Source organism: Euleptes europaea, chromosome 18 (genome assembly GCF_029931775.1).
Source record: "Euleptes europaea isolate rEulEur1 chromosome 18, rEulEur1.hap1, whole genome shotgun sequence".
Taxonomy (NCBI): Eukaryota; Metazoa; Chordata; class Lepidosauria; order Squamata; family Sphaerodactylidae; genus Euleptes; species Euleptes europaea.
Genome location: NC_079329.1, coordinates 9,315,656 through 9,342,109, shown reverse-complemented (window position 1 = coordinate 9,342,109; position 26,454 = coordinate 9,315,656). Strand labels below are relative to the sequence as shown.

The window sequence follows — 26,454 nt, the reverse complement described above, 5'->3', positions numbered from 1 at the left end:
AGAACATACAGGAAAGTGTGAAATCAATGGAGTAACAAAAGATCTAGAATATAAATCACAACTGAATCAAAAATTGGGAAGTGTTTCTGTCTTTGCCTTGGTGTGAAACCATATAAAAGACCAGCTCACAGTCGCTGCTTATTACACTGCACACCTTTTTGCTGGTTCATCTTCGTTTCTCTCTTCCATCTGTGTTTACACACACCTGTGCTGGTAAGTGATCCGGTTAAACCTGGCTGTTTTTAGGCGGGCCCATTAGGGGAAAGAGTGGTGGTCTTTCTCTCCTGTATAGATAGTTCCTCTTGCAAAACAGAACAAAGAAATTGGTTCTTGTAGGTTATCCGGGCTGTGTAACCGTGGTCTTGGTTACACAGCCCGGATAACCTACAAGAACCAATGAACTCTGACCGTGAAAGCCTTCGACAATATTTAGAACAAAGAAACCCTGGAATTGAAAACACAAGCAAAAAACAACACACACAATTGCCCACAAAGTTTTTAAAAAAATAGGGAGACGAAAAACAGAACCTGAAAGGTTGAAAGAACCTGAGAATCCAAGTCATAAATCCTCCCCCTTGAAGAGACAAGAGTATCTGTAATGTTTTCCTTAGTGGGGCAAGTAGTGACTTTCTGGGGCCATTTCAGAGAGGAGAAATGGTGTGGGGGGTGGCTTAAATCCTTCCCTCTTTTTATGCTGTAGTCCCAGTCAAAATCACCACCACCCTGTGCATTTGTTCAAAACAAAAAATAACAATGGAAGCCCTGGTTACAGAACACTTGAGGCTGTTATTTGGCACAGGAAGCCTGAACAGAGACAAGTAAGAGGTATATGGACTTCCTCGGTGGAGGACCGGAGACATTATAGGCTGGTCTATCCCTAACCAGGAGCTTGGGGCAATTCCAGCATACTGGTATTGAGTTCATAATGGGGTTACTGCACTTGTATTCCCAGCGATGTATTAAGAGTTTGAAAATATTATAAAAAATACTGTTCGCACTTTGTTTGGCCCCTTTAGCTGTGAAGACGTCTTCCAACCATTTATAAGCCGTGCATCCAAAAACCCTTTTAAAGCGATGTTTTTTATAACGTTTTCAAACTCTTAATACATCGCTGGGAATACAAAGTGCGGTAACCTCCACTGTGTGACCGCAATAATGGGATGCTGGAATTGATCCAAGTGACAGTGCAATCCTAAAGATACTTTCCTGAGAGTAAGCCCCCTTGAAAATACCCAAGTAGGATTCTGAGTAGACTCACTTAGGCCCTGTTCATCACACAGGTTTGTGGCAGGGAGCCAGCGTGGTGTCGTGGTTAAGAGCGGTGGTTTGGAGCGGTGGAGTCTGATCTGGAGAACCGGGTTTGATTCCCCGCTCCTCCACATGAGTGGCGGAGGCTAACCTGGTGAACTGGATTTGTTTCCCCACTCCTCCACACAGCCGGGTGACCTTGGGCAAGTCACATTCTCTCAGCTTCCCCTACCTCACAGGGTGTCTGTTGTGGGGAAGGGAAGGGGATTGTAAGCCAGTTCGAGTCTCCCTTAAGTGGTAGAGAAAGTCGGCATATAAAACAACTCTTCTTCTAAAGTGCTGTCAAGTTACAGCTGACTTGTGGTGATCCTGTCGGGTTTTCAATGCAAGAGATGTTCAGAGGTGGTTTGCCATTGTCTTCCTCTGCATAGAGACCCTGGACTTCCTTGGTGGTCTCCCATCCAAGTACCAACCAGGGTTGACGCTGCTTCGCTTGCAAGATTGGGCTAGCCTTGGCTATCCAGGTCAGGGCACAGAGGCTTGAATCCTATAAAAAGGTTCTATGCATGTCACGTAACCTGTGCTGTGGAGCATGCTTCCTCTTCCGCTCACACTTCCCTTTGTGCAAGATCAATGTTTTTCAATAAACCCTTGCATAAACAGATGCACTAGTGGAAGAGGAAGTGAACTCCATGGTAGATTATGTCTTGCATGCACAGAACGTCTTCATAGGACCTGCAAGCCTTAATTCCAATTTTGGGGAGAGGGGGTGAGCTGAAACAAAGAACTGTGCTGAATTGAAACACACAACTTTGGCACGTACTATTTTAGAAACCTCTGTCGTTCTTGACCGAAAAGACAAGTGCTTGATGAATGAACACCAATAAAGGCGTTTGTTAATTTGTTCGACAAGTGCTTGACTTTTGGGGAGGAAACATCTCAGCTGTATTCCTTTGGAAATGGGCACTGGGCAGCTCCCCTACACAAGAGCCAGCGTGGTGTAGTGGTTAGGAACAGTGGTTTGGAGCGGTGGACTCTGATCGGGAGAACCGGGTTTGATTCCCCACTCCTCCACACGAGCGGTGGTAGCTTATCTGGTGAACTGGATTGGTTTCCCCACTCCTACATATGAAGCCAGCTGGGTGACCTTGAGCCATTCACAGTTCTCTTAGAGCTCTCTCCCCCATCTACCTCACAGGGAGTCTGTTGTGGGGAAGGGAAGGCGATTGTGCGCCTTAAGTGGCAGAGAAGTGATTCTGCCATAAGTGGTAAGAGAAAGTCTGCATATAAAAACCAACTCCTTCATTCCATGCAGATTTATTCCAGCCTAAACCCACTGATTTCTGCCCGGACGGATATGGCGCCTGAACCCGTTCCCGAACATGAGCAAAATATAACATTAGTTAGTTAGTTGGTTATATATTAATTAGGAACCCAGGATAAAACAGTGCAGTCCTATGACGAGTTTTTCTAGCCCCTGGTCAAATCTGCCCATGTGATGGCCTTTGTCCCTGGCAGGGCCGGATTGAGGTTTGATGAGGCCCTAAGCTATTAAAGGTAATGGGGCCCTTTATATGTCCAGCTGTCCTTTGTCAACAACAAGTTGTCGCTGTTTTGTTGTTGTTGTTGAACATATGCTGTATGGTAATTTATGGACATAATAGGTATCTAAAGGCTAGCAGGCGGGGCCCATTACTTACATCATAGGAGCCTACACAACACAAAACACTGGGGGTTACCGCACTTGTATTCCCAGCGATGTATTAAGAGTTTGAAAACGTCACAAAAAATACTGTTCGCATTTTCTATGTATTCCCACTGATGTATTAAAGAGTTTGAAAACGTTATAAAAATACCGTTCGCACTTTGTTTGGCCCCTTAAGCTGTGAAGACGTCTTCCAGCCATTTATAAGCCGTGGTGTCCAAAACCCCTTTTAAAGCGATGTATTGAAAGAGTTTGAAAATGTTATAAAAAAAACACATCGCTTTAAAAGGGTTTTTGGATACCACGGCTTACAAATGGTTGGAAGACGTCTTCACAGCTAAAGCGGCCAAACCAAAGTGCGAACGGTATTTTTTATAACGTTTTCAAACCCTTAATACATCGCTGGGAATACATAGAAAGTGCGAACAGTATTTTTTGTGACGTTTTCAAACTCTTAATACATCGGTTCTGGTAGGTTATCCGGGCTGTGTGACCGCGGCCTTGGAATTTTCTTTCCTGACGTTTCGCCAGCAACTGTGGCCGGCATCTAGAGAGGAGTAACACTGAAGGACGGCAGTGTTACTACTTCAGTGTGACTCCTCTGAAGATGCCCGCCACAGCTGCTGGCGAAACGTCAGGAAAGAAAATACCAAGGCCGCGGTCACACAGCCCGGATAACCGACAAGAACCGATGAACTCTGACCGTGAAAGCCTTCGACAATATCTTAATCCATCGCTGGGAATACAATGCAATACAATACATCGCTGGGAATACAATACAATACAAACCCACCCCCACACACACACACACGCACACTGTTGCTGTATGCAGGTTTTATTTAATTGGTTTTTTTATCTTATATCCAGTATTTTTTATTCCTTTAAACTTTTTTTGGGGGGGGCCAAGAGAGTGGGGCCCTAAACTATAGCTTGTTGGTTGGTTCTTGTCGGTTATCCGGGCTGTGTGACCGTGGTCTTGGTATTTTCTTTCCTGAAAGAAAGCTTGTTTGGCTTATACGTCAACCCGGCACTGGGACTCCCGGCCTCCACCCTCCCTCCTCGGCAGGCTTTTCCATTGGGGAGGAAGGGCTGAGCGGCGCTCGCCCGGGCAGGGGGGAACTGTCGGCGCGGGGACGGGGTTTGCCGGGGACGGCCTTCCTGGGAGCACACGCCCCCCCCCGCCCCGCGCATGCCATCTGGGCTGGCCAGAGAGGCTGGGCGCGTCGCAGCGGCCTGCGGGTGAGGAGGGCCGGGCCGGGAGGGCCTCGATCCTCACCGCTTCCTGGGTTTGCGGCCGGGAGACCGTAGAGGGAAGGGGGACGGGGGTGGGGAGGCACGGGGGTGGCGGGGAAGCAGGAGGAGAGCTGGGAGAGCGCCTGGCGGACGGCCCCGAGCCCTGCAAATGCCACGGGGGCGGGTAGGTGGTTTGCGGTTCACTTATGCCCCCCCCCCAACCTACACCGCCCCTCTTCTCGTCCTGGGGTCGCCAGTCTCCCAAGTGGGGCCTGGAGATCTCCCAGAATCACAACTGATTTCCAGACTAAAAGTCTCGGTTCCCCTTTTAAATCCCCTTTTAAAGATGATTCCCAGTGGGTCGCCGTGTTCGTCTGCCTTCGGTAGTAGAAAAGGGCAAGAGTCCAGTAGCACCTGAAAGACGAACAAAAATATTTTCTGGCAGGGTAGGAGCTTTCGTGAGCCACAGCTCCCTTCTTCAGGTATCTGAATGTATCTGAATGTATCTAAATGTCGAAAAGGGCAAGAGTCCAGTAGCACATGAAAGACTAACACAAATATTTTCTGGCAGGGTGTGCGCTTTCGTGAGCCACAGCTCCCTTCTTCAGGTATCTGAATGTATCTAAATGTAGAAAAGGGCAAGAGTCCAGTAGCACCTTAAAGACTAACACAAATATTTTCTGGCAGGGTGTGCGCTTTCATGAGCCACAGCTCCCTTCTTCAGGTATCTGAATGTAACTAAATGTATCTAAATGTAGAAAAGGGCAAGAGTCCAGTAGCACCTTAAAGACTAACACAAATATTTTCTGGCAGGATGTGCGCTTTCATGAGCCACAGCTCCCTTCTTCAGGTATCTGAATGTAACTAAATGTATCTAAATGTAGAAAAGGGCAAGAGTCCAGTAGCACCTTAAAGACTAACACAAATATTTTCTGGTAGGGTATGAGCTTTCTGAAGAAGTGAGCTGTGGCTCACGAAAGCTCATACCCTACCAGAAAATATTTTTGTTAGTCTTTAAGGTGCTACTGGACTCTTGCCCTTTTCTACCCCTTTTAAACGTATCAGTTCCCCTGGAGCAGGGGTGTCAGACATAAGGCCCATGGCCGGATCTGGCCCCTTGAGAGCTCTTATCCGGCCCGCAAGGCAGCCGCCACCACCCCACTCTCAATCTGGGCTGGCGAAGCAGGGCCCGGCCTGACCAAGTGACATTTATGTCCTATCTGGCTGTCGTAAGAGTTGAGTTCGACACCCCTGCCCTAGAGGAAATGGCTGCTTTGGAGGGTGGACTCGCTCCTTCCCAGGCTGCACCCAGAAGTCTCCAGAAATTTCTCAACCCAGAGTTGGCAACCCTGTAAGGCTCGTCCTGCGCAGCAGTCACTTGAGGCAAGGGATGGGTGGGGCAGGATAAGGTCACAACATGCCTGTGCTGGGAATTCCTTTTCTTTTCCCACGCCCCCCTTCCGTGCCGTCTCTGGGTTCTTCAGCCCCATCCCATCCTTTCACCCGTTCACCTCGTCTGTATGATTGTGTGTGTGTGTGTGATTCTCCCCAGCAGAAATTGTGCCAGTCCTATTTGGGACTGACTCCTTCCAGCCTTCCTCACAATATCTGAGATGTTTATTCTCTCTCCCCAAACTTATTTCTCCCCCCCCCACCTCCATTTGCCTGCCTCTTTTTCTCTCTGTAACAGTGAGTGCCAATTCATTCTTTACTCCTAATTGGTTAGTTTTTGTCCTTCCACAATCTGGATTGCACCATCCTCGCAGTTACTCAGGTGCTCAGAGGTGCTGTCAAAAAGCACAAGCTACAGTTTTACATCACCCCAATCAGCCAACATTAGGAAAGTTTATTGTGGTGTTGGGCAGTTCAGGGAAGCTGTTTGCCCCAGGTGTTGCGGAGAACGATGCAACAGGCGGAGGCATCTTGTCCCATCCAATAACCTGCTTTAGTGCATCCCCCCCCCCCCGATTTTCATCCACCAACAGACTTTTGTCGGCTTCCTTTAGTCCATTGGTAACTTGTGGATTAAGACCTGCACAGAAGATACACCCTCTGTCCCAGACATCACTTACCCCTAATCCCAGATGCCTGAGGATTTAATTAACAAGATTAAAAATTCCAGGGGCTATATATTCTAGGAAGATGTGTATTTGTGGCAGTGTGTGTACAGCAATAATTTTCATGTTGACATGCAGCCTCCCAGAAAGATAGAGCATATGAAATCTTGATTCTCCATTTCTCACAAGCAGGTTTTCAATTCAGCAAAGTTTGCCTTGGTCTTTCGGATGGCCCAAAGTGAAGGCAACGAACATGTCCCACATCTTCATGCCTCTGAGGAAGTGGATATTGAAGTTTGTGTGGGTAAGAAATCAGTGAAACCACCAATGTATGTGATCCCCTCTTTGCTTTGATTGGATAAATATTTTCAGACGTGGGCAATTCGTGGCCCTCAAAGCACCCCAGAAGGCATATTCTGCAACCTGGATGCCCATATTCTGTAATCACAACCAGGAAATAAGTATTCCTGACTTTGTATAATTTATTCTGCTTCTGGGTTTGGTGCTTTTAAATAACTTGGATGTTCTCAGAAGTGGGACACCTTGAGAGAACAGAAAGGAAGGACATGAAGATTTTTCCAATTCATCAGCACTTAGAAACTTCCTTTTTTATGCTGAATTCTGTGTCATGTATGACTCATGTAGTACAAGGATCCACCAGGCCTGAGCCGTAGAACCTGTTTTCAGAACCCGTGTCCAGTGCTGGAACATGAGAGAGCTAGTGTGGTGTAGTGGTTAGAGTAATGGACTAAGATCTGAGCAACCCAGGTTCAATTCCTTGCTCTGCTGTGAAAGCGTACTGGGTGACCTTAGGCCAGTCACATACCCTTAGCCTAACCTACCTCACAGGGTTGTTGCGAGGAAAAATGGAGAAGAGGAGGAGAATGATGTAAGCTTCGGGCCCCCATTGGGGAAGAAAGTGGGGTAGAAATTAAGTAAAATAAAAAAATAAAATAAATGTGTGGAGTCAATGAATTTACAAGCAGTTTAATGGAGTGAAGCTATCCGAGGACAGAACCCTGAAACATGAGGAAATAGATTTGACCGACCATAGGAATTCTCAGAGTCTTGATAAGAAGAAGAGTTGGTTTTTATCTGCCGACTTTGTCTACCACTTAGGGAAGAATCAAACTGGCTTACAATCACCTTCCCTTCCCCTCACCATAACAGACACCCTGTGAGGTAGCTGGGGCTGAGAGAGCTCTAAGAGAACTAGCCCAAGGTCACCCAGGTGGCTTCATGCGGAGGAGGGGGGAAACAAATCCAGTTCACCAGATTAGCTCATGTGGAGGAGTGGGGAATCAAACCCGGTTCTCCAAATTAGAGTTCACTGCTCCAAACGACCGCTCTTAACCACTACACCACGCTGGGGTAAGGAACAAAGCTTTTAAGCACTTGTAATATGGAACACAGGAGCCCTGTGGCGCGGAGTGGAAGGCTGCAGTACTGCAGTCCAAACTCTGCTCATGACCTGAGTTTGATCCCGACAGAAGTTGGTTTCAGGTAGCTGGCTCAAGGTTGACTCAGCCTTCCATCCTTCCGAGGTCGGAAAAATGAGTACCCAGCTTGCTGGGGGTAAAGGGAAGATGACTGGGGAAGGCACTGGCAAACCACCCCATAAACAACGTCTGCCTTGGAAACGTTGGCATGTGACATCACCCCATGGGTCAGGAATGACCCGGTGCTTGCCTTTACCTTTTAATATGGAACATATGAAGCTGCCTTATACTGAATCAGACCCTTGGCCCATCAAAGTCAGTACTGTCTACTCAGACTGGCAGCGGCTCTCCAGGGTCTTAGGCAGAGGTCTTTCACGTCACCTACTTGCCTGGTCCCTTTAACTGGAGAAGCCAGGGATTGAACCTGGGACCTTCTGCACGCCAAGCAGATGCTCTACCACTGAGCCACGACCCCTTCACCAGTGCCTGTCATTCTGAGAAAGTTCTTCTTTTTCTATGTAGGTGATGGGAGGATGGAAGAGGAAACAGAATTTCTTGCGAATGCGCTGTCCCCCAAGAGCACTGCTCCTAACCTCCAAGGCATCTGCGAGAGCCCAGAGAATCCTCAGGTGACTCCCCCACCATTCCGACGGCGGCGGAGGGGCTCCAATGCGCCAGGTTTGGGGGGTTACATCAACATGCTGGGGATCCTGGAAGATCCGCCGGCCGCCAGCTCGCCCCGGCGTGTGCTGGAGAAGCCCTTCCACTGCACCGACTGCGGGAAGAGCTTCTCGCAGAGCTCCAACCTGATAGAGCACCAGAGAATCCACACAGGGGAGCGCCCTTTCACATGCAGCGAGTGCGAGAAGAGTTTCAGCCGCAGCAGCACCCTGGTGGAGCACCAGCGCACCCACACGGGGGAGAAGCCTTACACGTGCACTGAGTGCGGGCGGGGCTTCAGCCGGAGCTCCACCCTCACAGAGCACCAGCGCACCCACACCGGGGAGACCCCCTTCCCGTGCCGGGAGTGCGGGAAGGCCTTCAGCCGCACCTCCAACCTGGTCAAGCACCTGCGCACCCACTCCGGTGAGAAGCCCTACACGTGCGCACTCTGCGGGAAGCGCTTCTCCCTCAGTTCCAATCTCCTGAAGCACGAGCGCACCCATTCGGGGGAGAAGCCCTTCCCTTGCGCCCTCTGCGGGAAGCGCTTCAAGAAGAAGACCCACCTGCTCTCCCACCACCGGGTGCACACCGGGGAGCGGCCTTACCGGTGCGAGCAGTGCGGGAAGTGCTTCTCCCAGAGCTCCATCCTCATCGAGCACCAGCGGATCCACACCGGCGAGAAGCCCTACAAGTGTGCGGACTGCGGGAAGGGCTTCTGCGTGAGCTCCAACCTCATCAAGCACCAGAGAATCCACACGGGGGAGAAGCCGTACACCTGCTTGGCCTGCGGGAAAGATTTCCGTTACAAGCCCCAGTTCACCCGTCACCAGAAACAGATGCATTCGGGAGAGGGCGAACCGGTCACCCCTCTCACTGGTGGCCCCTGGGCAGAGACACCGGCTCTCTTACAAGCATAGAGCTCTTCTGTAGACTCGTTTCCTTTCTTATTCTCCTTCTGTCATGCTATTGGCCCCCATAGAGTTGTGGCCCAGGACTCTCAGAGGCTGCCGTTTTACCAGTTTTTGCCCTTCAAAATCATACAAGGTTCGAAGAGACCACAAGGGCCATCCAGTCCAACCCCCTACCATGCAGGATCCCAAAATCAAAGTTCTCCCAACAGATGGCCATCCAACCTCTGCTTAAAGACCCCCAGAGACAGGGACTCCCACCCCCCACCCCCTACCCCAAGGCAGCGCATTCCACCGTCGAACCACCCTCACCATCAGAAAGTTCTTCCTGATGTTTAGGTGGAATCGCTTTTCTCTTAGTTTAAATCCATTACTCCGTGTCCTAGTCTCTGAAACCGGAGAACAAGCTAGTTCCCTCATTAACATGGCATCCCTTCAAATATTTAAACATGGCTATCATGTCACCCCTTAACCTTAAAACCTTGAATCTAATAGTTTCTCCTGGGCCCATTGGCCTAGGCGTCAGATCTGTCTTCACTGCCGCTCTGGTTGGTCTGACCGGCTCATCTTAGTTTGGGCTTTTTTGTGCACAGGGTGGGCTACATCTTTCCTTCTGCACAAAAGCGCTGCAAGAGCAAAACATTAGAAGATTTGCACAGTCTATGTAGTGTCCAGGAAAGGATCGGAAACTAAACACACATGAACACACATGCGCTCTCCTTGCCCTTCCACTCCCCAACATTCCCTACCCTACCCTTTTTGACCCTCTCTGTGCCTTCCCCATCCCTGTTACCATTAGCCTTTCTTGTCTTAGGTTGGTGGGCCCCTTGGAGGGATTTGGCCTCGCTGATTTCCATCTTTACCAACCTCCTCGGTGAATATTTTTACAGGAGCGATTGACTTTGGGCACCTTCTGTGTTTTAAATCGAGTCTAGCTTTATAGTTTTAATGTGAGGTTTTAATTGATGCATTTGTATATCTATTGTCGGAAGCCGCCCTGCGTCCGGCAGTGGCTGGGGAGGGCCGGGTATAAAGTAAGTAAATAAATAAATAAAGCTGCCTTATACTGAATCATACCCTTGGTCCATCGAGGTCAGTGTTGTCTACTCAGACCAGCAGCAGTTCTCCAGGGTCTCAAGTGGAGGTCTTTCACGTTGCCTATGACCTGATTGTTTTAACTGGAGACGCTGGGGGTTGAACCTAGGGCCTTCTGCACGTCAAGCAGATACTCTACCACTGAGCCACAGTCCCTCCCCAGCCTCTCCCGCTCAATTCCAGCACTTAGTGGATGAGCTTCAGCGCCCTCTCTAAGTCTGCACTGCTCTTTGATGGTGATCGTGCTCTCCCTTGGTCACCTGTGGCAGGGCCAGACAACCCCCTTGGCATGCGTGCCAACCGCAGCCCACCAGGCCATTTCATTTGGCACCCAGGGCCGGATTTCCAACCAAGGTCCTAGCAGCTCTGCTGGGGCTGGCAGTCCAGGAGAAGGCAGCAGGCATGGATTATGGCTCGTTGTCATCTCCCACATCTGCACAGCCACCAGCCGAGTACACAGCGAATCTTGGTGAGGCTGGTGACACCGCTGTTGCTTGGCTTGCTCCAAGCATGTTTGGCCAAATACAGGCCTCATCTGTCCAATTCCCCATTTTGTTGGGCTGTCACCAACGTCTTCACCAGTAGATGTTGCAGGGGTTTCCCCCCCCCCCAAGCAGGTGTACGGCTTCTCCCCCCGCCCCCAGCATTTGGGCCACAAAAGGTGACCTACCCTTGACCTGCAGTTAATAATTGTGTGCCATCAAGTTACAGCCAACTCATGGCAACCCCAGGACCATGGGGTTTACAAGGAGGGAGGCATACAGAGGCGGTTTGCCATTGCCTGCCTGTGTAGTGACTGGACTTCCTTGACGGTCTCCCATCCGAGTACTAACCATGCCAGGAAGATACCTGGATCCTTCACATCCTGAGCAAGGTTGCCAGTTTCTGAGCCCCACCCTTTCTTGTCCAAAGCTTTTGCTGTTGTGGGTAGCAAGGGGTATTCATGGCTACTAGTTAAAATGGATACTAATCAGGATCTCCAGGATCAAAGGAGCATGCCTATTATATGAGGTGCTGTGGAACACAGGCGGGATGGTGCTGCTGCAGTTGTCTTGTTTGGGGGCTTCCTAGAGGCACCTGGTTGGCCACTGTGTGAATGGACTGCTGGACTTGATGGGCCTTGGTCTGATCCAGCAGGTCTTTTCTTATGTTCTTAAGTGGGTTGGATCCAGCCAGGTTTTGTTGTCAATCTTCCTTACTTCAGCCCCCATCCCATGCGCCTTTTGTCCATGCAAGTCCCATGATCCCCCCTGCACACACTTTTGCAGGGTGAAAAGAGACACCTCTTCAGTCTTTTTTTTAAAACCCAAAGATGCTTGTGTCTAACCCAAGGACATCAGCTGGGATTGTGTGGACTAGTTCTGTGCATGCTGGACCGCCTGTGCCATGGAACGCAGTTCCTTTTCCACTAGCACGAGGACTCATCAAAAACCACTGATCTTGCGCAAACAAAAATGTAAGTAGAAGAGGAAACGCACTCCATAGCAAAGGCTGTCTAGAGTGCACAGAAGTCGGCCATAGGATCCAAGCCGTCATAAGTCTGAATAGAGCTATAATGTCCTGGGCCTAAAGGTTTTGTCCCTCCCAGTTCCATGTTTATCACGGATCTTGAAACTTTTCATAGAGAACCTCTAAGAAAGTGGCCATGCTAGTCTGCAGAGGAAAAAGGCAAGGCAGCAATATAAGGTGACCATTATACCCCACTGAAGCCCCTCCCCTCCCCAAAACTCACAGTTCCCAGACTCCACACCCAAAATCTCAAGCAATTTCCCAACCCAGAGCTGGCAACCCTAGGAGGGCATAATATCATACAGTCTACCACACTTTCTCCAGGGGAACTGATATGTCATCTGGAGAGCAGTTGTGACTCCAAGAGAACGGCAGCCCTATTCTCCATGTAAATTAACAGACGATAAATATCACCATTATTTTCGGGATACTAAAGGCACTCTGGCTTCCATTATTAAATATCCCCAAAATATGATTTTTTTAACAAGTTTGATATTACTGCCTGCTGGGTGGGATCTTCATTTGTGAACAGATTGTGTGCTATCTAAATCCTCTTCATTATAAATACAAATAAATGTTTTTCTCCCAGTTACTTTGTTCGCTGCAGTCATTCTTTTAAAAAAAAATCTGTGTGGAGTTGGGACGTTTAAAATATGTGGATTGACAGGAATGCTCGTTACATTGGATGCCATTAGCCTGGAGGTACCAAGTTTGAGAAATGAAGCTGGTTCAGGTGCGGGTGGCACTCCTGCCTTGGGGTTTGTAAAGTGCCCAGTGCTGCTTCCTGTTTCTTTTTTAAAAGAAATCTGACACACACACCCCAGTGCTGTATGAATGAATGTTCGAACTGGATGCTTGTCGGGGCACTGGAAAAGCTGGTCACAGCTTTGTGTGTTTGCCACTGGAAGGCCAAAAGGTAAAACCAAACAAAAGTCCAATAGGCCTTAAGGGCTAGAGCAACACTGATTTCGACATGACCTGTTGTGAGTCACAGCTCAGTCCCTCAGAAATCTGAAGGGTATGATCTGAAGAAGTGAACTGTGGCTCACGAATTCACTCTGAAGTAAAAGCTGTCAGTCCTTTAAGTGCCACTGGACTTTGGTTTTATTGTGCCCCAATAGGTTGACAATGGCCAATAGGTTGGCCAATAGGTTGACAATGGCCAATAGGTTGACAATGGCCAATCCCCTTTGCTTTCCTGGCACCATTTCTTCCAGACCTCCTGCCAATTTATGCCAAGTACCTGGGCCAAAGGCCTGAGACCTCTCTTGTAATATCACACCCTTGCCACCCCGTATCCATCAGAGCCATAAGTGGCAGAGAAAAGCTACCAGATCAGTGGTATTTCCCGCCTTCCTGCTCCAAGCTGATCTCAGCAGCCACAACAGAAGTGGCGGAGAGCCAGTCTAATGTCGCGCTTAGAATCCTGGATTCGGATTTGGGAGGCCTGGGTTCAAAACTCCAGTCTGCTGTGAAATTGAAGGGGTGACCTTGAGCCAGCCACATAGCCAGCCTGGCCTACCTTACAGGATTATTGTAAGGAGAAAATGGTGAGGGGGACCATGTTGGCTGCCTTGCGCTCCTTGTATATTTTTTTTATTTTTGAATTCAATTTATACCCCTCCTCCCGCCAGGGCTTGGAAGAAAGGTGGGACAAAAAATAAGAGTAACTGGATAGAAGTCTCCATAACCAGGCAGCGACCCAATTCAATACCAAGCAAGGAAGCAAAAGGAGTCTCTGTAAGCAGCCTTACCTAATCTAAGGTAATTCCCCTCAAATTTATTTTATTTCAAGATTGTTTTTTTGTCACATGCTGAAAGAAGGAAAGTGTTTCTGCCCACGCTCAAACGCAGTCTGTCCTCATGTCAAAATTTTTAAAAGGTATTTCCCCCTCTAGTTAATGCTTGGAGATACTCTCATCTCAGGACTGGCTTTATTTTTACAAAGCGGCTTATGTTAGTTAAGAAGAGTTGGTTTTTATATGCCGACTTTCCCATTTAAGGCAGAATCGAGCCGGCTTACAATCTCCTCCCCTCCCCCTCCCCTCAACAGACACCTTGTGAGGTAGGTGGGGCTGAGAGAACTCTAAGAGAGCTGTGACTAGCCCAAGGTCCCCCAGCTGGCTTCATGGGGAGGAGCGGGGAATCAAACCTGGTCCTCCAGATCAGAGTCCACTGCTCCAAACCACCGCTCTTAACCACTACACCACACTGGCTCTTAAGGGGGATGCCCCTATATTTCAGTGAGTCGTCATATCCAAATGAGCCACCGCTTTCTCAAAGCCAGAGATGGCAGCTCAAGAAATTAGCAGCCTCAATCGTTGGAGTGATCAGCTCAGCTTTACCCTCAGCATTATTGGAGGGGAAATGTAGGAAGCTTCCAAGAGCACAGTGGGAATGCCATGGTGGGGCAGGGGAAACTGAAGATACTAGCCACGTCTTTCTCAGATGCAGGTATTATAAAGCTATTCAGCAGAAGTTGGTTTATCCTCTTATTAATTCAAGGGAGCTCGACAAAGAGGAAGAGGAAATGAAATTTCTTCTATGGGACGGGGACTCTTTTTGACTTTCTCAAGTAGCCAAATTCAGCACCACAGAGATTAAGATCCATTTGGAAAAGATTATTAACAATAATGGTATTGGTTAATGTTAACTGGTAAAGTATTGGTTTCATTTTTTTTTAATCCTTTGATATTTCCTAGACAAAGAGATTATTTTACTTATTTTTAGGTTTGTAACATGGCTGAGGTGTTCTGGCTAATGCTGTAAAATAAATTCTTTCAATCAATTGTTGGAGCACTCAAGAACGGGAGATCTGGCCGATGGTCTAGGTCAGTGATGGCGAACCTTTTAGAGACCGAGTGCCCAAACTGCAACCAAAAACCCACTTATTTATCGCCGAGTGCCAATGCGGCAATTTAACCTGAATACCACCCCCAGAGGGGGCCCAGAGGGAGAGGCTAGGGTTGCCAAGTTCCTCTTTGCCATGAGTGGGAGGTTTTTGCGCCTGAGGAGGGCGGGGTTTGGGGAAGGACTTCAGTGCCATAGAGTCCAATTGCCAAAGTGGCAATTTTTTCCAGGGGAACTGATCTCTATTGGTTGGAGATCGCTTGTAATAGGAGGAGATCTCCAGCTAGTACCTGGAGATTGGCAACTAGTTCCTTAGTGTTTTCTCTCTACATATCAAGACAAATGGAAAGGTGTTTGGAGGATGGCTTGTGGGCACTTCAAAGGTGGAATAGGACTGCACGCCCCTCCGCCCGCACAGACCCAGAGGGCGCCGGAGAAGCCGCTGGAGGGAAAGAAGGAAGGAAGGAAAGAAGGGAAGGGAGAAGGAAAGGGAAGGGAGGGAGGGAGAGAAAGAAAGAAAAAGAGAGAGAAAGGGAGAAGGAAATGGAGCAAGGGAGAGAAAGAAAAGTAGGGAAAGAAAAGGACAGAGGGAGACAGAAAAAGAAAGAGGCCATTTATGCATGGGAGGTTTTGCCTTGGATTTGCCACTCGGTGGGGCGTGGCGGCGGCGGCAGGCTAGTGAGAGGCGAGCAGGGTAGGGCGGAGGACGCCTCCTTCGCACCCACCGGCCAGCCACGCCCCTCCACCCGCACAGGCCCAGAGGGCGCCGGAGAAGCCGCCGGCCATGCCGAGTGTGGGCGCTCGGCTTCTGTTCCCCGCTCTCCCACCCACCTGGCCGGCCACGCACGCTCCAGTGGCGGCAATGGCGGCAGCTTCTGTGGGAGAGTCCGGGGGCCACCGCCAATGATGTCGGAGGTTCCCCACCTCTGGGCTACAGCCTCCCCCATCCGGGGCAGGGCAGAGCCGGAAAGGCCAGCGGCTTGGAGGAACCGCGCGTGCCGGCAGAGAGGGCTACGAGTGCCGGAAGTGGCACCCGTGCCATAGGTTCGCCAACACGGGTCTAGGTGGACATAAGGATGCGATATAGACTCAGTATGCCACAATGCCTTTCTGTCACTTTTACCAGTGCGCTGGCTGCAGAAAGAATAGTGGCAAGTCCATAGGTCTCCAGTTCGGGGAATTCAAAGGTCTAGTCTAGTACACCCTACATGGGCAAGAACTGGGTCTCTGGAGGCCTGCCTGTCCTTGGTATGATCCTGCCTCTATTCTAGACTCAGCTGGATAGGGTTGCCAGCTCCAGTTTGGGAAATTCCTGGAGATTTGGGTGGGCAGAGGCTGGGCACTCTTCATATGAAATGCCTGGCCCAGCATATTTGTCTGGCTTCCCCCTATATTGGCGTGTATCCAACAATCAGTGGGCTTCACAGAGCAGGACCTTCCTGCTTCCCCCTCTCAGTACAGCTCACTAAGCCCCCCCATTTTGTTCTTGGTGGTGCAGGGGCAAAAAAAAACCCCAAACGGGTCTGCGGTATGCATTTGGGGGGGATTGTGAAATCTCTGCCCACTCTCGCAAACAGAAATGCTCTCAGAGGAAATGCATGATTGGGTACATGCCATTATCTTTTCAGCGGCAGGTAAAAACCATCTTGTCTTTCCAAGTGAAATTCAACTGCATGTAGGGCTGCCAACCTCCTGGTGGGATCTGGAGAAATCAGTTCCCCTGGAGAAAATGGCAACTTCAGAGGGCCCTCTCTCTGGCATCATATCCCCCCTTCCTCGGGAGGCGGTAAGCTCTCCTTCCCTGGAGGTTTTTAAACAGAGGCTAGACGGCCATCTGTCAGCAATGCTGATTCTGTGACCTCAGGCAGATCATGAGAGGGAGGGCATCTTGGCCATCTTCTGGGCATGGAGTAGGGGTCACTGGGGATGTGGGGAGGAGTTAGTCATGAATTTCCTGCATTGTGCAGAGGGTCAGACTAGATGACCCAAGCCCCACCTCGAGAACAGCAACTCCATGTAAATTCACAGACGATAAATAGCTCCATTGTTTTCAAGATACTAGAGGCACTCTGGCTTCCATTATTAAATATCCCCAAAATATGATTTTTTTTACAGTTTGATATCACTGCCTGGTGTGTGTGGGGGGTAATCTTCATTTGTGAGCAGATAACGTGCTACCTAAATCCTGTTCATTATAAATACAAATAAATGTTTTTCTCCCAGTTACTTTGCTCACTGCAGTCATTCTTTAAAAAAAAACAATCTGTGTGGAGTTGGGACATTTAAAATATGTGGATGGACAGGAATGTTCTTTACATTGGAAGACATCCGCCTGGAGGTACCAAGTTTGAGAAATGAAGTTGGTTCAGGTGGGGGTGGAGTTCCTGCCTCGGAGTTTGTAAACTGCCTGGTGCTGCTTCCTGTTTCTTTTAAAAAAGAAATCTGACACACACACACACACACACACACACACACACACACACAGTATTGTATGAATGAATGTTCGAACTGGATGCTTGTTGGGGCACTGGAAAAGCTGGTCACAGCATGCCGCGCTGTTTGTGTGTTTGCCACTGGAAGGCCGAAAGGCCCTCTGCCTGCCAGACCCAAGCAAGTGTGTTAACAATAGGACATTAATTCATAGGGTTGCCATAAATTGGAAGCCACTGGACATCACTTAACACACAAATGTTGTTCATCTGCTGGACTCTTGATGGATTTTAAAGTATGTCCCTTTCTAATGGGAGGTGTTAGTAGATCAAAAGTTTTTCCTCCCTGAAGCAACCATATTTGGGACGGGGTGGGCAGAGAATGAATTTAAAGGGGACGCCTGGAGCATCAAAAAACACATTCAAGCAATTTCAAACTTTCAACGCAGAACTAAACGTGTGGTTTAACACCCCCTCCCTCCAATTTATTCAGGCACTGGGTTCATTTGCAAAACAAGCACGCCTTGGCTTTTTGGCACAAACAGACGCAGGCAGGTGGTTCACCTACTCGTGTTTACTGGAACATGTGAACACGACTACGGAGTCAAGTCCTCCATCTTTCAAGGTCAGTATTGTGTATTCTGGCAGCGGTTCTCCATGGTCTGGGGCAGTAGTTTTTCATATCACTTCTACTTGAGCCTTGAAAGAGGAGATGCTGGGGACTGAACCCAGGCCATTCTGCATGCCAAGCAGAAGCTCTACCACCACAAAACCAGAGCCCCTTTCGTTTTGCAGCCAGACCGTTGGTCTAGCGAGGCTGGCGTCTGCAGGCAGCATCAGCTTTTCAAAGTCTCAGAGGCCAAACCTTCCTTTCACTGGAGATTGAACCCGGGACCTTCTGCACACCAAGCAGGTGTCCTCCCACCCTGAGCAGCCCTGCTGAACCAACCAACCCAATGGCTCCGCCGTCTGTGCCCGTGGTCAGTGGCAGACTGGGTCTAAAAATATGGGTTGCCAGGAGACAAAGGGGGCCCACCCACAACTATAAGGCTGTCATTTAATTGTTATAAGAAATAATTTTTTTCAAAAAAATACATAAGTGGGGAAAAGGTACAATTTTTTTGCAAAATAAATGCATATTTTAAAGTAATTACAGTGTACATATATTGTACATATTACTGGCCGTATACAGCAGACACAAAATGTAAACCCAGATTGTTATAATTGATTTTTTAAATTATTATTTTTTAATTTTAAACAAACCATTTTGTATCCGTAACACTCTCCTCCAACACCACATTTCAAAGGAGTCTACTTTCTTCCTGTCAGCTTTCTTCAATGTCCAGCTTTCACCCCCATACATCGTAATAGGGAATACGATGGAATGAATTAACTTGATCTTGGTGGCCAGTGACACATCCTTATATTTCAGAATCTTTTCTAGCTCCTTCACGGCTGCCCTTCCCAGTCTCAACCTCCTTCTGATTTCTTGGCTGCAGTCTCCCTTTTGGTTGATGATGGAGCCAAGGAATAGAAAGTCTTCAACAATTTCAATGTCCTCATCGTCAACCTCAGAGTGGTGTCGTTCTCCTGCAGTCATCACTTTTGTCTTCTTCTTCTTTTTTTTAATAATTTTTTATTGGTTTTTATAATACAAATTCTCCATATTAACAAACAACAATGAAAGCAGTATGGAAATCTAAGTCATGGCTAATGTTGTTATAATTACTTAAGTACATAATATAAAAAAAAAATAAAGGAAAATTTTTTGACTTCCCCATCACCTCCGTCCGTCTCTTAATAAAGTATTCTATCCCATCGTGATATGATCTGATCTTAATTATTCTTATATCTCAATTAATTTTCAATTACAATATTCTGTTAATATAATTATTTATACTTCTTTATGTTAATATTATCATCTAGATCAGACTGAAAGGTACTCTTCCATTTTCCCCAGTCCTAATTCATATTCACAGTATATCATCCAAGCCTCCCATTCCCCCATAAATCGTACATTGTCTTTTTGGTTTAAAGTGGCTGTAATCACTTTTGTCTTCTTGACGTTCAGCTGCTTCGGCACTTTCTCTTTTACCTTTCAGCGGAGCCAATGACCGAGCGGCATTTAAAGGGGCGGGGCTTGATTTGAGCCTGGGAGGTAGCCGGCGCAGGAATCCCCAGGAGGGAGGGGAGGGGAGTGGGAGTCCAGCCAGCGACGGACCCCAGGGGAAACGCCCGTGCAGCAATGACCCCTCGCTCCCTCCCCGCTCTTGGCCAAAGCTGTCCAGCCCCGACAGCCCAGGGAAGGGAAGAGAAGGGAAGGGAAGCGCCGGAGAGACGAGCGCGCTCCTCGCCCCGGGCGGAGCCCAGAGGCCAGCAGGCTCAGGCCCCGCCCCTCCTGCTCCCGCAGCGCCAATCACAGCGGCCACAGCAGCCCCCCCCTCCCTCCCTCCCTCCCTCCGGGCGGGTCCCCAGCGCTGCCGCTACGGGCACGAAGATGCGCCGCCGCTGCAAAACATCCTCTGGAAGGCGGCGATGGAGAAGACGGTGCGGGACCGCCTGCTGGGCGCCCTGAAGGGCCTGGAGGAGGAGGAGCTGGAGAGATTCAAGAGGAAGCTGAGCGAGACCCCGCTCCCGGAGGGCTTCTGCCACATCCCCTGGGAGCGGCTGCAGAAGGCCGACCCGCTGGACCTCTGCGATCTGCTGTTGAGCAACTACTACCCTTACGCCTTGCTGGTGGCCGCCCAGGTGCTGGAAGCCGTCAACCTCAAGCGCGAGGCCCAGAGGCTCCTGTCCGTCACCGGGATCGGTGAGGGGAGCGGGATCTGGTGCGGGGGGGCAGCCTCGCTTGTCTTCGCGGGGAGGGGGCGGCCGGGAGGAGGACCCGATCCGGGCGCACGTGGGCCTGTTGGAACTGGGTGGGACAACGAAGCGTGGAACCTGTTGAGGATTAGATAGCCAGCTTCGTTACATGTCAGACAGACGAGGGTTAAATTGTTTGTATTGATGCTGACCAGCTCAAGAAGGTGATGTAATCTCCAATGTATCAATTAGCTATTGGTCAGAGAGGATCAGTTGAAAATCATACGATCCATAACCTCTGATATAAGACTTATTCCCATTAGAACCAGCACCCTTTTCCTGCCACATGTTATTCCTGGGAAAGCCCCCATGTACTTTCACGTTCCAGTTTGATCCCTTCCTGCCCCGTGGTTCCTCTTCAGAAACCGCCTGGTTCTTCCAACCGAACTCTGAACATTGCCATAAAAGGCCTAAGCGATTTGCTGGCAGGAGCCCGTCGCCCAGCTCCCATTCAAGGCAATCCCTGGCCAAGGGCATCCTCCACTAGGTACCCAATGCCCCCCTTTAGAAATGAAGGGCTGCCTCACTACTCAAGTCAATGGGTTGTGGGGAGGGGGCAGCCGGGAGGAGAAACGCCCAGACCCGATCCGGGTGCTATAAAATGTCACTCTTTGCCCTGGCTGTAAAGAAAAGAGTTAAACAGGTTTTAAAGAGAGTAACTGTTTAGGAATGTTTAGAGACAACTTTTTTTTTTTACTTTAACTGTCATGGCTTCCTTCAGTGAATTCTGGGAACTGTAGGTTGCTAAGAAATCTGTTGGAAATCTCTAGCCTCCCCTAAGAGAATTAGTTCTCTGTGCACTGGCGATAAAGACATAGCTGAGAAAGCAATCAAAGCCTGCAGTGACAGGGACGTGTCCTTAGACTAGTTTTTTCTCTGACAGGGAGACAACCACTCCTCTCGTTGGAGCCTCATTTCATCGAGCAGCACCAGGAGCAGCTGATCCAGAGGACTGCCTTAGTGGAGGGAGTTTTGGATCTGCTGTATGGAATTGTTCTGGATGATGAGCAACATGAAAGAATCTCTTCGCTGGAGACTAACCCAGAGAAAATGCGGGAGCTGTACAAGCTAGTGCCAAGCTGGGACCCCTCTTGCAAGGATCAGCTGTACGAGGCACTGAGGAAGACAAACCGATTCCTCATAGCAGACCTTGAAGGTAGATGAAGCTATAAAGAAGGTGGTACAATGCCATTCAGGGCACAGAGAGCCCAGAATCATTCTCCCCTGCCCAAAACATCTGTTCAGGAGAAGGTAACTGCCCTATAACTTCAACAGTGAAGACAGATGAGAAATATTCATTTAGTTTCTCAGCAATCGATTTATCCTCCCTTAGTGTTTACTCCCATTGTCATCCAATAGTCCAACCGCTTCCCTGGCTGGTTTTCTACTCCTAATAGACTAAAAGAATTTCTTATTGTTGTTCTTGATGTGTTTAGCGATATCCCTCTAAATCTTTTTTTACATCTCTAATTGTTTGCTTGCATTTTCTTTGGGCAAGTCTGTGTTTGCTTTTGTTTGCATTGTTTGGGCAATCCTTCCAGTTTCTGAAGCAAGTCTTTTTCTTGCTAAAAGCTTCCTTCACCTTACCTGTTAGCCTGGTGGTGACCTCTTGGACTCAATACCACCTTTCCTGACTTGTGGTATACAATCTAGTTGAACCTCTAGTATTGTAGACTTGAGTAACCCCCAAGCCTTTTCCGGAGATTTAACCCTCCTAACTGTTCAACTTCCTTTTTACCAGGTTCCTCATTTTAGCGAAGTTCCCTCTTTTAAAGTAAAATGTTATTGTGTGAGATTTCTCACATACATATAACTTTCCCACATACATATAAATTAAATTTGATGCCATTGTGGTCAATACTGGCAGTTGGCTCAACTACTTCCACATCCCGCACTAAGTTGCTGGCAGCATCACTGAGAATAAAGTCCAGGATCGCCTCCCCTCTGTTTGGGTCCATGACCAACTGTTTGAGAGCAAGTCATTGAGGATGTCTAGAAATCTGATCTCTTTGGCTTAACTGGATCATGCATTTATCCAGTCAATATAAGGGTAGTAAAAGTCTCCCTATATTACTAGCTCATCACCCTTGGATGGTTCCCTGATTTCATTCTCCATCTCTAGATCACCCTGAGCCTTTTGGAACATCCCCACTACTAAATTACCTTTGGGACCCAGAATCATCACCCATAAGGATTCTGTGGACGAGTGCCGTTTTTATGGTTTCTAGTTTATTAGACACTATGCCCTCCCTGATGTACATAGCAACACCCCCCAATATGCCCTTCCCTGACATTTCTATAGGGAAGATGCTCCAGCCTCCTAATCATTTTGGTTGCCCTCTTCTGCACTTTTTCCAGCTCTGTGATGTCCTTTTTGAGATACGGTGACCAGAACTGCACACAGTATTGCAAATAAGCCCACACCATTGATCTATGCAGGGGAATTATAATGTTGGCCATTTTATTTTCAGTCTGTTTCCTAATAATCCCCAACATAGAGTTTGCCTTTTTCACCGCTGCTACACACTGGGTTGGCACTTTCATTAAACTATCTACTATGACCCCAAAATCTTTTTCCCTCTCAGCCTCAGCAAGTTCAGACCCCATTAGCCCCTTGAAGATGGGATTTTTTTTGTCCCAATGTGAATCACTTACCAACACTGAACTTCATCTGCCACATTGTTGGCCACTCACCCAATTTGTGGAGATCCTCCTGGAGCTCTTTTCAGTCATCCTTGGTTTTCACCATCCTGAATAATTTTGTGTCGCCTGCAGGCTTGGCCACTACACTACTCATCTCTAGTTCCAGATCATTTAAGAACAAATTAAATTTGTATGATTGTTCAGCTTTCTAATACACATAAAGACCTTACATTCATAATACATATACTTTTCTACTTATATTATAAAAACAAATACATTTTTAAAAATTCACATGCTCCTATCAATATTATCTTGAGTGTTTTTACACAATTGTCCCTTTGGAGTGCATTGTCTCAAATTGGAGGCTCCCCAGCTCCTGATGGCTTTCCCCCTGGGATTAGTTTAAAAGCTGCTCTGCCACCTTCTTTTGATGTTCATCTCCAGAAGCCTGGTTCAAGTGAAGCCCATCTCTTTTGTACAGGTTCGGCTTGTCCCAGAAGGTTCCCCAGTGCCTAAAAAATCTAAACCCTGCTTCCCAGCCCTACTTTCTCATCCCCACATTGAGACTTCTGATCTGTGCCTGTCTAGTTGGCCCTTTGTGTGGAACTGATAGCAGTTCTGAGAATGTTGCCTTTGAGGTTCTGGCCTTTAACTTTCTTCCTAGTAACCTAAAATTTTCCTCCAAGACCACAGGCCTATATTTCCCAATGTCATTTGTACCATGACTGCTGTCTCCTCCCCAGCACTATCAACCTATCTAGAGAGCATGTGATGTCCGCAACCTTCACACCATGCAGTTAAAATGCCTGTCACCGACTGCTCTCTTGATATTCCTAATAATATATCCATAAGGGGCTTCCCTCACCATAGTATCAGCTTTGTGTTAAAAAAAATGACACACACACCCAACTGCATATGTGAAAAGGCAAATGCATTAATTAAATATGACTGGATGAAACCACATGAAGCCACATGAAACCTTTATTAAGGGAAATATAAAGCAAATACTCAAGAGCAAAGGAGGGGGAGTAGCCAAACCAAAGGCCTGGGTGAGCAAAACTGTCTTTGCTTAGATAAGCTTGACACCTGGCAAGCTGCTGTGAGGCGAGAAATCCTCCGACAAGGTGCCTTCACTGAGAAGGCCCTGTCCTTAGTGGCTGCCCATCTCATTACCACAGGGTCTCAAGGATATATCCATAAGGGGCTTCTTCAGAGAGCAAGTGGTTCTTATTCTAAAATCTTTTGGGCATACAAGTACATTCTGGGTTCTTTTTTTAAAGAAGGATCAATGATCTAAGAGTACATTTCCAAGAGTGACTAAACCATTGTGACTTTTCACCTTGGCAATTCAATGTGAGTTTGTGTTTCTAGGCCGGTCAAATCTGAAGCAAAGAGTTGAAGTTCAACAAGAACCAGAGCAAGAGGAGAAATGCCTTACCAAAGGTATCTTGCTATCCATGGCCCATCTAAAACTTTCATTAATATTGTATAGTGGCACCCCAGACAGAGTCTCATCCAGGCAGGACTGTCTCGGGGGACTTTCCTTCCCAGGCAGGTCCTGGGTGACCTGGGTCAGGGAACACAGCATGTACCCAAAGCAACTTTCTGTGCTGCTGTTAGAGTTTCCTTCTGTGTCCTCAGAGGAAGGCAGGAAAATTGAAAAGCCAGACACTGGTATGATGCCTTCAGCACCAATCCATAGTGTGTCTTCCTTTGCCTTCTTTCTAAGCTTCAAGGATAGTTGTACATTATTTCCCTTTTCATTCTCAGAGGAGCCATGGGGGATAAGAAACTGTTATCATTGCTTTGCAGGTCAGGATCAAAATCCAGTCCAGATTATTGGCCATTCGAGGTCTCAACCAGAATCCAGTTCAGGTGAGACATGGGGCTGTCCCTCAAGGAACGGAACCCTTGATAGGAAGCTTCTGAGAGAACATCATCCCATTTCCATGCTGGGCATCCCATTTGTTTTTTATTTACCCTGTTTTATACCCTGCACTCCCAGGACAATGTTCTTAAGGCAGCAAATCCATGTGTGAAAAACTTCCTCAACCTCAGCTAAAAGAATTCCTTTTTAAATTGACATTGCTCTTGGGGATTGTCTGCCAAAAATGGAGCTGGTTAGTTCTAGTCCATATGTAAGTTTTACTTTCTTTCTCTCTTTCCCCAATATCTTTGGGTTGGCTGCCCTTTGGGCTTCCTAGCTCACACTCTACTAACAATCAGAAGGGAAACAAAAAGACCCCAGGGTTGGAGGACCTTTCCTGCAAGGAAAAACTATGAAATATAGCAATTTTGTTTTAGAAAAAATGGGACCGGGGATGTCATAGATGTTAATATAATTATTTCAATAAACAAATAAATAAATATGTATGTCCCACCTTCCCTCATGGTTCGAGCCTACACCTGTGGAATTTGCCGACACACTCAACATGTGCTGCCATGGGGGGACATGGGGGATAAGAAACTGTTATTGTTTTACAGGTCAGGATCAAAATCCAGTCCAGATTATTGGCCATTCAATTCTTCAACCGGAATCCAGTTCAGGTGAGACCTGGGGCTGTCCCCCAAGGAATGGAACCCTTGATAGGAAGCTTTTCAACTGAACCTGGGGGAAAGCCGATAGGAGCTGAGAAGCATCCGGTTCGGGCAGACTCACTGCAAATGGACAAAGGGAAAATTGCTTCTGATTGCCCACACAGGAATGGGGTAGACATGAAAGGGGATGGTAAAGTAAAGTGGGATAGCCATTTAAGGATGTCCAAGGGCACATGCAAGGCAAGTCAAAAGAGAGAGACAGTGTGGAGGTTTTTCTATGCTAATGCTAGAAGCCTCCAGGCGAAAATGGGGGAGTTAGAGTGCATGGTTTCAAGGGAAAACATAAATGTAGTGAGCGTTACGGAATACTGGTGGAAGGGAGAGAACCAGTGGGATATGGTCATCCCTGGATACAAACTCTTTAAAAAATGACAGGGAAGGGCGTATTGGAGAGAGTGTTGCTATATATATCAAGTAAGACATAGTGTCTAATAAACTGGAAGCCATAAAAAAGGCAGACTCGTCCACAGAATCCTTGTGGGTAATAATGCCAGGCCCCAAAGGTAATTTAGTACTGGGGACGTTCTATCGCCCCCCTGACCAAAAGGCTCAGGGTGATCTAGAGATGGAGAATGAAATCAGGGAAGCATACAAAGATGATGAGGTAGTAATAATGGGAGACTTTATATATTGACTGGATAAATGCATGCTCCAGTCAAGCCAAAGAGATAAAATTTCTAGACATCTTAAATGCCTGTGCCCTCAAACAGTTGGTCATGGACCCAACCAGAGGGGAGGAGATCCTAGACTTAATACTCTGCCAGAGACTTTGTGTGGGATGTGTATGTAGAGCCAGTTGCCAATACTGACCACAATGGCATCAAATTTAATTTACATATAGGTGGGAAAGTGCCTGGGAAATCCCACACAATAACATTTGACTTTAAAAGAGGGAACCTCTCTAAAATGAGAAACCTTGCCCCACCCTCGCTTCCCCCCCCCTTAAGTGGCTATTCCACACTTTTTTTACCATCTCCTTTCATGCCTATGCCATTCTCATGTGGGCATTCTGAAGCAATTTTCCCTTTGTCCATGTGCACTGAGTCTGCCCAAACCGGATGCTTCTCAGCTCCTGTCGGCTTCCCCACCAGGTTCAGTTTAAAAGCTGCTCTGCCACCAGCAGTCTTTTGTACAGGCTGGGCTTGTCCCAAAATGTTGCCCAGTTCCTTACAAATCTAAAGCCCTCCTCCCTGCACCACCGTCTCATTCACGCAT

At 47.9% G+C, this 26,454-nt stretch overlaps 2 protein-coding genes across 2 annotated transcripts; both read left to right on the top strand.

Moving 5' to 3' along the window:
- The first annotated feature begins 8,215 nt into the window (after positions 1 to 8,215).
- On the top strand, positions 8,216 to 9,262 carry LOC130490391 (gastrula zinc finger protein XlCGF52.1-like). Its single transcript, XM_056864217.1, has one exon. It carries the CDS (start codon positions 8,216 to 8,218, stop codon positions 9,260 to 9,262), a length of 1,047 nt encoding a protein of 348 aa, XP_056720195.1.
- Positions 9,263 to 19,671: 10,409 nt separating this feature from the next.
- LOC130490390 (apoptosis-associated speck-like protein containing a CARD) lies at positions 19,672 to 21,162 on the top strand. Its single transcript, XM_056864216.1, has 2 exons — positions 19,672 to 19,945; positions 20,882 to 21,162. Exons 1-2 carry the CDS (start codon positions 19,672 to 19,674, stop codon positions 21,160 to 21,162), a joined length of 555 nt encoding a protein of 184 aa, XP_056720194.1.
- Positions 21,163 to 26,454: the final 5,292 nt, after the last annotated feature.

Coding starts and splice junctions, on each gene's coding strand:
- LOC130490391 (XM_056864217.1), top strand. CDS start 8,216: ATGGAAGAGGAAACAGAATTTCTTGCGAATGCGCTGTCCCCCAAGAGC.
- LOC130490390 (XM_056864216.1), top strand. CDS start 19,672: ATGGAGAAGACGGTGCGGGACCGCCTGCTGGGCGCCCTGAAGGGCCTG. Junction 19,946..20,881: donor CCTGTCCGTCACCGGGATCG/GTGAGGGGAGCG, acceptor TTTCTCTGACAG/GGAGACAACCACTCCTCTCG.